The sequence below is a fragment of the Carassius carassius genome, chromosome 36 (genome assembly GCF_963082965.1).
Source record: "Carassius carassius chromosome 36, fCarCar2.1, whole genome shotgun sequence".
NCBI classification, from domain to species: Eukaryota; Metazoa; Chordata; class Actinopteri; order Cypriniformes; family Cyprinidae; genus Carassius; species Carassius carassius.
This window is the reverse complement of record NC_081790.1, coordinates 16,838,221-16,850,462: the sequence shown is the minus strand read 5'-3', so window position 1 is coordinate 16,850,462 and position 12,242 is coordinate 16,838,221. Positions and strand designations below refer to the sequence as shown.

Here is a 12,242-nt window from a genome sequence, read left to right as displayed (position 1 = left end):
GACAGAATTGCCCATTCTTGTTACCAAAGGAACACTTGAGAGTTGCAAGTTAACTGGGATGAGACTATCAGCCAATAACCAAGCCTGCTTGGTCAAGTAAGTGTAGTTTGTGCTTTAATGCAAGTTTAATTGAAAACGAAAAATGTAGATTAATTGAAAAAAGGTGAATTTTAAGAATTTAATAAATACAGGTATTACTGAGGGAGGACAGTTATGCTTCAGTTGCAACAGAAGTCATTTAAGAGCTGCAGACATAGATGTTTGTACATGTTCATTAATATATTTTGAAATGTTTATTTTATTTTATATTTCATTTCATTGTTATTGGCATCTTATTTTATTTTGACTTTTTTAGTCACATGATGCAAGTAGTTGCAGCAGTGTCTTGCAATGTGGTAATTTATCTGGAACAAAATATAAAAGCATATTAATGCTTTTATACTTATAATGCTGTTTTATGAGCATTTATGAAATAATTAAATAGTTATAATGTGTATTAATTTATTAGTAAATATACATGGTATACTTCTTTTTTTAAATGTCACACTGTATTCATAAATTTTTTTATAGTATTTTGCGACAAGTGTTTTTAATTTATATTTATTAATGTATTTGTACTACTATATATTACTATATGTAACTTCTGCAGGTTTACATAGAATTTGTTTCTTTATTAAATATTTGGACAAATTTAAAGCTGCTTTGCAATTATCAATAAGACAGCAGAGAGACTACATTTAATAATTCATATAATGTATACACAAAAGCGAAGCAAATATTAGCATCGTGTTATTGCTCTAGATTCCCTCGGTTTTTCGTGTCGCTTGTGCGAATATAAACATTGCGTAATGCTCTTTTCCATTTTCTGATACAACCAGACATATCAATCCAGATGTGTCAATAAGCTCATCGCTGGTTGGCTTGCGCGACAGCACATCATGCTAATTTTCTGTTGGAGTTAAAATTTTTCAACTTGCACGAAACACACAATTGAGGTGTATATCGTGTGTTTGCAGCAATCACGTTGCTCAGTTCACGTCATTTACGTCACCTGGTGCAAATTTGCATCTTTGCATTGACTTTGTATGTAATCTACTCATGCAAATAATTATATTCGTTTTTGGTGCACACACACACCATTAAAAAAGAATTTTTTTAAATTTAATATGAATTAATATTAATTTCATTAATATTTATACATGCTTATTTATTAATTTTCATTATGACAATTAACTTCTATCGTAGTTTTTGTACAATTTGAGTGCAGTTACTCTTCTTATGTTTCAATCAATTCTGTAGCTTGCCCCCAAAATCAGTTGAGAAACTGATTAATGCATTTTCAGTCTGGACCTGGTAATGACTCAAATTAACCGTTTCATTCAAATTTATAATTTCTTTCAATTAACTTGAATAAAAATGGTGAAATCATAGATGGATGCATAAACTATCCCAATGCAACTTTTCTTACCTCAATACTGAAGTAACCCCGGTCCACATAGTCACCCAAAAAGAGGTATCGTGTCGTGGCTGGAGAGCCTCCCACCTCAAACAGTTTCATCAGGTCAAAAAACTGCCCATGGATGTCACCGCATACTGCATAAAGAAAGAGAAAGAGGAAAATATTGACTAGCTGAGCTGGATGCAAACAGACTCAACTGTTTGTTCAGTATCCAGGATCTACAAACATTAATCCATGGTGGATTCATAAAGCCATACCTATTAAAATCATACTGTAACTGCAGCTCTGTGCTAGGCGTAATCCCTTAATATCAGCCACTAGACTGCTCAAGCCATAATGAACTGATCGAATTGACAATGACAGCTGTGCACATCTGGAAGAGTGAACCTATATGAAACATAGCTGGCCTGAAAATCTACGTAAGTCCTTTGCAACACAATTCTCTCTCTGTGAAAGAGCAAGGGAGCAAAATGCAAACTCCTGTTGCCATGGAGACATGAATTTGATGAGAATAAAGAATGAAATAAATGAGGAGTTTGCGTTGCCATGGAGATGCTGCCTAAGCGTTTGCCCCAGAGGCCTCTCAGGCTGTAGTGTGTGTTGGTGTGGCCACGGACAGAGAGGGAAACACGCATTAAAAACCCTCTTAGCTCATGTATCACCCAGATATCAAGCCCACATCACTGACATACAAAGATAGAGGTTGAAATTACCAAGTGTGTTTGTACCGACTCTGAGCTTGTGGGAAGGGAAACAAGTTTTTGAATTTCAGTCGAAATCTGAGGAATCAGATTTTGCAGTGAAAGGTCCAGATTGTGTGACATGACCTACTGTAAGTGCGTCACCACGCTTGAGACCTGTGGAAAAAATGTGGAGCATCTCACTTCCTGTTTCTCCCACTTTAAAGACACCAAGAGATTGCTTGACAAGGAGTTTTCTTTCCTGTGTTAACAAACACTTCAGTGTTGAAGTCTGGTGTCGGCAAGAATATACATTTTTGAAAGAAGTCCTGTGTTCACCAAAACTGCATATATTTAATCAAAAACTGTGAAAACAGCAATATTGTGAAAAATGATTAACCTTATATTTAAAAATATTTTTAAATGTAATTTATTCCTGTTGAATTTTCAGCATTATTACTCCAATCATCAGTGTCACATTATCCTTCAGAAATCATAATATGCTGATTTGTTGCTCATACACCATTTCTTATAGTGAACGTTAAATGCTCAATGTTTTTCCAGGAAGCATGATACATTTTATACATGATTTTCTGATGAATTAATAGTTGGACAGAACAAGATTTAATTGAAAAATAATTTTGTGTATCATTATAAATGATACACAAATGTGTTCAATGTTTTGATCAACTGAATGCATTGTTACTGAAAAAAAAGTATTAATTTCTTTAAAAAAAAACAGACCCCTGTTTTTCTTAATGACCTCAATCTTTTGAACAGTATATTTCCTACTGAACCACGAAGGCAAAGACATACAGAATATGGATACAAGATATAGAACTGTGCAAAATTCAGCAGTCTCTAGGCAAATCATAGCTATTTGAAGTTTCTGCAAATTATTTCGTATGACTTCACATGATCTCATTCATATGTTATTTATATGATCGGCACACACTTCAGTGATGGTTGCGATTAAGGGTGGGGCTCATACGACATCCTGCCACCCTGTAAAAAATTTACCATTTCCCATAAGATTGTGTTAGGACCATGAAGAATTGATTGGATTGTTGTCGTTTGCTAACTGACGCAATCTCATGAGAGTGACAGGTCGTTAGAAGCAAGAGATCATTGTCCCGCCCTCCAGTCAGTGCGAACGCCAAAGAGGGGGAGGGGAAGTTAATGTTTCTGATTAAAGATTAAAGGGGCACATGAATTTTTAACTAATAATTATGTGCCTGAATAAATAATTTAAACACGAAAAAAATAAGAATCGTCCATTTTGATTTCAAAGCAACTTCAAAGAGTGAAATTTATCACCATTTAGGACTACACTAAGACAGACAAAGACCAAAAATGTTTCTTTCCGACTAAGTATTTTAATCAACTCTACAGCCCTTCCTTTACTCTAATGTTTGTTTCCTAAACACACCAGCATTCATTTTTCAAGCCTAATAAATGAACTGTATGATGCTGACCTCCTTTTCTTAGATTGTAGCTCACTGTAGGGACACAAGCATTCTGTCAGGCTCTACCCAAACAGCTCTCTACTTGGAGATCAATACCCAAATCAATTGATCCATTCTCAGAATGACCATTCATTTAGCCTCATACGTCTCAAGGGAAGCGGCCTAAATTAAGATTCCTCTCGTCAGATGAATTAGCACTGATGACTTATCTGGCTTAAATCATACTGCAGCCGCAAGCAGTCCACCGAGTCTGACATACATGCAAAATGGGCCATTAACATGAACCATTAACACACATTATAGAGCAAAAGCCCTAGAAGTAATCAAGCACTGCGGCATAGTCAAAAAGAATAAAAGCCTCAAGAGGAAATGATGTCGAGAAGGGCTAAAGGGATCGTTTTCTGGAAGGCTGAGGTCACGGGGGCTACAGTTAGCACTGTTTGGCTCTCTTTCTTTCTGCTGGAGCAAGGCTGATGAATGGCAGGTAGGTGACAAGTTGAACTCTCTCTTGCCTGCGCGCTCTCGCTTCTCTACCAACTGGTAAAGAGATTCTTCCGCCCCCTTGCATTCAGCTGCTACCGCTCCAGCCTTCTCACGCTGTGCTTATTTCCCTTCTTTCACCCTGCCTCCTCTACAGCACCCAAGCCATCGATAAAAATGCAGATGCATTGTGGGAAAAGGTGCACGACACCATCTGATTGCGTCTTATAGGAGGCGGGAGATCTAAGATGTTACGAATCGAGTGCAGAGGATCATTAAAAACACCAAACGCATTTATTTAGTCCACACTGCTGTTGTTATGTGAAGGGTCTCACAGGAGCAGGAGTCCTCCATGTATACCCAGGTGGACTCTTTCCCTCCGGGCATCTGGTTTTCTCCTGACAACTTCAAACTTTCTCGTCTGGCAGAGCTCCACCGTGGTCTGAAAGTCCCGTTGTTTAAGGCTTTGTAGATATAGATCGGTTTATATAAACTGAATCGGAGAGCGAAAAAAATGCAGAAATGCCCAGTCACATTGCAGAAAAAGAACTGTATAATGCAAATGTGCCTGGGCTGTGTTAGTAAGTGGCGTTCACTGTATATAAATGAGCGGATCCTGCATATTGAGACATTACATTATGTATGAAGAAGTATATGAATTGTGCATGAAAATTATCCCGGGTCCTGGTGTTAAGTGCTTCTGTTTAAATGAACTGGCTGGTTGGCTGAGCTGATTTTAGCTGTGCTTGAGGAGAAACAGGTATTAAATGTGCAATTAACATGCTCGTTCACATTCTCGGGTCACATGCCAAGCGAGCGCTTGAGGAGGAAAATGTAGACGGAATCCGATGTGTGTCCTGGTTTCCCACAGCGCTCACTGAATGCTGTTTGTCTCTGCGCTCCACCTTTACTCCTGATACACTCTTAAAGATAAATTTGCTTAAAAGGTTCTTCACAATGAGGTAGGGCTGTAGTGCTCGAGTCCGGTCTCGAGACATTTTTCTATCGTCTCCGACTCGTTGCTTTTGCACTCAGCTTGTCCTGGACTCGTTGCATTTGCACTCGGACTTGTTACTTGATAAGACCGTTATGACTTTTTATCTTTTTTCGTAGTTATCACTGAACAAATATGTCATGTTAAACTAAAATAATTATTAATTACTAAAATAATATTTATCATGCAAGCAGAGAGATGTCATGACAAAGGTTTAGTGGTCATTTGAACACGACTGAATCCATTCAATGTGTACATTTTCATTATGCAGAACTCTTTAAGCGATTCTTAATGTTTAGTGAACTTCGTCATCTTGATGTTCAAATGTTGAACATCATGATGACGTCCAATTTGGGTCATGGTTGGACGTCCAAATAGTGGACCTAGTTTGGACGCCGAATAGATGTTCAGAAATGGTATTGGACTGAAGGACCTAATATAGACATGATCTGCACATCTATCCGACGTCCAGTGTTTAGAGGGAAGGTTTAAATAATTGCTTTTTAAATATTAACAAATTATATAACGTGTATGATATATTATTATAGGTGAAATTACTCTTGCAAAGCTCTGGTTTCTGAGAGATGCACTAGAGGCAACAGAAATGCGGTGTTTGATTTGCGTTCTTTTCATTCATAAAGTTTACATTCATTCACTTCACACTCGTGACTTTAGAGGTCTGTGTATAATATTGCGCTGATCCCCTGGCTCAACTGTTATCTAGCAAACACCGGACTTTGTCAGTTTCAGCTGAGTACTCAGGCAGAATTATTCCTTGTCCGTTATTCGTTTTTGAAGCCATTATCCCTGCCATTCCGAATAAGGTATTCTACTTCAGGCACAAACCTAATTATTACATTAAACATTTTATTTTTACATGCAACATGGATAAGATCATAGAAAGTAACAGCTCCACGCAATATTGTAATCCTAAAATTCACGTCATACTTGCAAGTACTTTGTATTTATTATGGTTAATGTATGTTTGAGTAGTCGATTGTTTCTGACAGCTCCGACTAGTCTATACAAGCCCTAGTACAGTATGACAAAATGTCACTGTATTTATGTGAACCAGCTAATCAAGCTCTTACTAGGCACACTAGAAACTTCCAGATAGGTGTGTTAAGGCCAGTTGGAGCTAAACTTTTCAGGGCACTGGCCCTCCAGGAACTAGTTTGGAGACCCCTTCCTACAGAGTTGTTACTTTGCACATGCTTTTTGATCATTACAAATAATAATGTAAAATAATTTTCTTAGAATAGGAGATATGCTGCCTCTCACACATGCATTATCAGTAGTTAAGTATGTGGTCTTGAAGAGGATCCTTTTTTCTCTCATTTGGATTCGGCCTTGACTTGGACTCAAAACTTTTGGACTTGGACTTGACTTAGACTCTAACCTCTTTGGACTCGGTCTTGACTCGGTCTCGACTAGTCCTGGACTTAGACTTGACTTGGACTCGACAAAGCTGGACTTGACTACAGCTCTACAGTGAGGCCATAAAATAACAATTTTGGCACAACAAAGAAAAATTCAGTCAAAAGTTCTTTAAAGAACCATATCTTTCTTACCTTTCTAGAATCTGAAGAACCTTCTTTCACCAACAAAAAACCTTTTGTGAAACAGAAAGGTTCTTCAGATGTTAAAGGTTCTTTATGGAACCATTTAGAAAAAAAGGTTCTTCTATGGTACCGTGAAGCACCTTTATTTTTAAAAGTGTATCTGATCAATCCAACAGTTCAAAACACTCGCTCCTCTTTTCTGTTTATCTCCTCTTCTCTCTTTTTATGTCTTTTATGTTCATCTTCTTTTATCTTCTTCTCTCCTCTCATATCCTCCTTTTTCTTCCAATTCTGCATCTCCTTTGCTCTCTCCTCTTAATCTGCTTTCCTCCTTCTCTTATCTGCTCCTTTTCTGTAATCTACTTATCTCTCATCTCTTAAATCATCGCACATGTTCATCTCTTTCTTTTTCTCCACTTGTTTTACCTTTTCACCTCCTCTCATCTTCTAGGATCTCATCTATTTAACTCCTATTCATTCCTCTGTTATTCTTCATCTCCTTTCACAGTTTATCTTCTATTTCTTCTCTTACCTACTCCTTGTCTCACAAATATTAATTTATTTTCCTCTTCTTTTATTTGACTCCTCTCATAACTTTCATTGGCTCTTTTTCTCCCCTATCATATCCTGAGATATGAGTTTATCTCCTCTCCTCTCCTCCTTTCTTTTCATCTTTTCACCTCCTCTCCTCTTTTGGAAATGATCTGGATCTCATCTATTCATCTTCTCTCCTCTGTTCTTCTCTTTCCTCTCACTGTTCATCTCCTTTTTTCTCCTTTTTAACTGCTCTTCTGTAATCTTGTCTTCCCTTCTTTCTTCTCTCAAATCACCATTTCATGTGTTTATCTCCCCCTTTCTCTCTTTTCACCTCCTCTCCTCTTGTGGAGATAAACAGGATCTCATCTATTCATCTCCTCTCCTCTCCTCTCCTCTCCTCTTTTTTTCTTTTACTCCTCTTACTGTTGATCTCTTCTTTTCCCTCTCTCATCTGCATGTTGAGTCTCCTATTTTTTTCCTTTCTTCTTCTTTACTTGTTTGATTCCTTTCTTCTCTACCCTTTGATCCTTCATCTTCTCTTTCTGATCTCATGTTGATCTCATTCACCCATCTGTTCATCACTTCTTCTTTCTTTTCTCCTCTTTGATCATGTTCATCTTCTCCTCTCTTCTTTCTTTTATCTATTCTTCTCTCCTCTTTCCTCATCTATGTACAGTACTTCTCTTATACTCCCATCTGTTCCTCACTTCTTTTCTGTCCTTCTGTCATTTTTGTCTCCTCTCTCTTCTTTCATCTTCTCCCCATCCTCACATCTGTTCATTCCTCCTCCCCCTACTCATTCTCTCTTATTTCATCTGCTCTTGCTTCTTGTATTTGCTCCTTCTTCTTATCTCCTCTCCCTTCCATGAACACATGCATTCATCTCCTTCCTCTCCTCTCCTTTCATTGATTCATCTCCTCTCCTCTCTCCTATTTATCCTCTCTCCTCTCACTGCTTATCTAATCTTCTCTTCTTCTTTCTCATATCATCTGTCTGTTATTTCTATTCATCCCCTCTCCTTTCACCTCCTCTCCTCTCACCTCTCCGTCTCATCCTCTAGTTTGTTCTTATTCTCTTCTTCCCCCAACTCATTTGCTCCTCTGATTCTGTCTTCTATTCAACTCCTCTCTTTTCTTTTCTAATCTCCACTCATCTGTTCATCTCCTTGACTCCTCATTCTCTCGAGTGTTATTGTTCTCCTGTCTTCTTTCCCCATCTGCTCCCCTTATTCTCCCATCTCCTCTCAGTGTATTTGCTAATTTCCTCTCCTTATCTTTTCCTCTCCTCTCCTCTTTCCTTTCATCTGTTTATTGTACTCTCTCATTTGTTCATCCATCTGTTCATTTCCTCTCCTCTTTTCTCTCCTCCTCTCACTTCGGCATCTCCTGTTTTTTTTCCTTTTTCATTGCATCTGCTCTTCTCCTCTCCTCTGTTCATCTCTTCTACTTCTCACCTCATTCCTCTGATCTCAGATCATGAGTTCATCTCATTCTTCCTCTCCTCTTCTGAACAGGAACAGAATCTCATCTTTTCATATTCCCCCCATCTTCTCCTGTCACCTCTCCTCCTTTCTTCCTCTCATTTCAACTGTTCTTTTTCTTATCTCTCCTCTTTCCTCTGATCTCTAATTCTCCCATCTGTTCAACTTCTCTTCTTTCACTTCCTCTTCTCTATTCATCTTCATCTCCTCTCATCTCCTCTTCTACTCATCCACCTCTTCCCCCTTATTCTCCCATTTGTACATATAATTTATTCTCTCCTCTCCTCTCCTCCTTTCCATCTTCTCCTCTCCTCCTCTTCTCTTCCTCCTCATCACCTCTCCTCTCCTCCTCCTCTCCTCTCCTCCTCTTCTTCTCCTCCTCCTCTCCCCTCCTCCTCCTCCTCTCCTCCTCCTCCTCCTCCTCCTCATCCTCTCCTCTCCTTTCCATTACATAAGCTGGACATAAAGGGGTCATATGACTTTGCTAAAAAGAACATTATGTTGTTTATTTGATGTAATGCAATGTGTTTATGTGGTTTAAGGTTCAAAAAACCCATTATTTTCCAAATACTGTACATTATTGTTTCTCCTCTAAGCCCCGCCTTTCTGAAACAATATCGATTTTTACAAGCCTCATTGTTTTGAATGTGAGGTGTGCTCTGATTGGCCAGCTATCCAGTGCTTTGTGATTGGCAGAATGCCTCAAGCGTGTGATGGAAATGTTTCACGCCATAACATACTGTGATGCCGTTTCCTGGCGCGACAACTTGCGTTTGAATCATCAGTGGCAAATGCTTTAAATATAAACGTACTCACAGACTGTGAGTCAAAGTTGGAATTGTCTCACTTTATAGAAACCACCTTTGTGCACAGCTGGCATTGTAGGCTACTCTCCCAGGTTCAGGAAACAGCCCTACGTAAAATGTGCTGCACACATCTGAATATTTGGGTTGAACTGTTCTGGAACAGTGTTGTAAATACAACTTAACCACTGATTTCATCCTCTTTTGGAAGACCAAACAACGTAGTTTCGCTTTCACAATGAAACACACAGTGTCTCCACGACATGGCGGCAGCAGCAGAAACAATACTACCATTTTCTTTGCGTAAACATTTATGCAAATCTTGCCACACAGTGATGTAGACATGTGGGGCGTGTTTAAACAAGGCGTTTTAGGAGGGCGTGGACAAGTCTTAACTTTTTTAAAGAATATCTCTTTGGGTTTGAGACTTTAGTCTTTTGCAACTTTAGGGATCTTATCTATTCACAAACAGCTTGTAACACTCCAAAGAGAAAGGACTTGAAGTTGAGTTATATGAACTCTTTAATGAGCGAGGAGCACACAGCACAAATCATTCTCAGCATAAATGAATGGGCCTGAACCAGCACTCTGTGTGTGTCTGTGTGTGTGTGTGTGTGAGTGTGTGTGTGTGTGTGTGTGCACATCTGTGTGATTGTGTAAGCAGTCTTGATTAACAATAGCATAAGGTGATGGCCACAAAGCTGGGTGAAGGTAGTGCCAAATGGCAGCAGATATTTCTTTGTTTGCCATTATGTTGCATCACAAAAGAATTGGATCTACTGACAATGACAAGTCCTTTTGTACACTGTGCCTCCTGCATATTTCATATCCCTTTGATATTAATAATAGACGATCTGCAGTCATAAACTTCACTTGGCCTAATTTTAGCTGATCTGGGCAAATATTCTGAGCACAGGGACAGACATCACACAATCAAGCACGCACGCACACACACACAAACACACACACACACACACAGTAAACTCTAAACAGTGATAATTGTAAGTATCTCTCTTCATGTGTGGCAGTGACTGTGCAGTGCTGAGTGTGGAGGGGGAGATGCTTATTCTCACATTACCCACTGCAGGCACACAGGGTGCAAGCAGAACTGGATGATGGGAAGAGATTTAGAGAGAGAGAGAATATTGAGCTGTTAGATGCAGATGACTCAGAGGTGTAGGTGTGTTCTGCAGGAGAGAACTGCTCTCTCTCTCCCTCTCTCTCTCCCTCTCTCTCTCCCTCTCTCCCTCTCTCTCTCCCTCTCTCTCTCTCTCTCTCTCGCTCTGTAGGTCGCTCTGATCAACTGATGGATTTTAACAGCTGCACTGTACCAGACAAATCTAAGTGCATGGTGGAACTGAACTCTTCCTGTGACTGAACCGGTGTGAACTCAAATGCTTTGTGTCTTAAAACACAGTGGAAAGCGACTCCTGATGCATTGAAGCTTATGATCATGTGACTTTCTTGGCCGTCAAAAACGGCCTTTGGTGCAGTGATTTTAACATAAGTTGTCTCAGTTTTACAGCCTGACCATACTGCAAAACACTAAATTTTCATCATTATTTTTCTCTTGTTTAAAAAAATAATAATAATCCTAATTAATTATTTTTGCAAGTTTGCTTCTCAGGTAATTTGATCTTGTTTAAAGGATTTTTTTATCCTTACACTACAAAACAAAACAAAATACTAATTAATAAAATGACTTTCGAAGAATATAGCAACTTCGCTTCTATAGCAAACATTACAATTAAATAAACAAGCTGCAATTTTGCCAGTGTAAAAGAGATGTATCATTTGGGTGAGCAGAATCAGATTACAAAGAAAAATTAATCATAATAATATCCATTATCTCTGCGTATTTTCATTTTTTTGGTGCCGTTACACAAGGTCCTGTTTCTTTGGGGAGTAAGCGGCTCATACACAGATGAGAAAGAGGAAATCACGGCCAGCTGGTGTGCTGACACACTCCTGCAGATGGACACGGGTATCAAGTACTCAACTCTATTGATTATCCACAGTCACTGATAAAAGCGAAAAAATGCTCAGACGCAGAGATGCACAATCCATCGAATAGACAAAGACATGGTACGTAAATTACCCTAGTTTTAACGTAAAACTATTTTCCTCTATTCTCACCTTATAGTTGATGTGATGACAGGTAAGGAGGGAATTAATGCACACTCACAAATACACGTTCACGCGCATACAAGGGATCGGACTTCAAAGTGACAACTATCTTCACAGGTAAACTTCATACGGAAACACCTTGAGCGCTTGCTCGCTTTGCTGCCTTTTGTTTTCGTCGGCCTTGTTCATTCTTTGAACTTCCAGTCGGGTGTTTTGGAGTTTATTTTTGTATTTGAGGTCAGGATTGTGCATTCTCTCTCAAGCTCTTGCTGTCTTGCTGCTCTTTAGTCCTGTTTGCTGACAGTATCAAAGCAGGTTGTCACAGATATACAGTTAACATGTGAAGACGGCGTCAGATAACAAACTTCATTATGTACACACACAGATGCTAATGCACAGACGCTCTTCATCGACTAATGTCTGAAAATACATCCGACCCTGCTGCAAGACCTGGCACACATAGTAATGGAAGCCTGTTTCAGCCACTGGATAAAATAAAACTAGACAATTGTGACTTTTTATCGCACATCTTTTCCCACAATTGCGAATTTACATCTCACAAACAATTCTGACTTTTCTTTTCTTAGAATTGCATGATAAATAAACTTGCAATTTAAAAAAACTGTTTTGCAAGTTTATATCTCACAACTCTG

The 12,242-nt window shown here is 38.8% G+C and overlaps 1 protein-coding gene across 2 annotated transcripts in view; it reads right to left on the bottom strand.

The window, feature by feature from the left end:
• LOC132117324 (protein phosphatase 3 catalytic subunit alpha-like) overlaps positions 1–12,242 on the bottom strand; it is a 71,881-nt gene that overhangs the window by 32,825 nt on the left and 26,814 nt on the right. For both annotated transcript variants that reach the window (XM_059526554.1, XM_059526553.1), the window contains exon 3: positions 1,469–1,593. In XM_059526554.1, the coding sequence (XP_059382537.1) occupies positions 1,469–1,593 (125 nt within the window). The remainder of the gene's footprint in view (positions 1–1,468; positions 1,594–12,242) is intronic.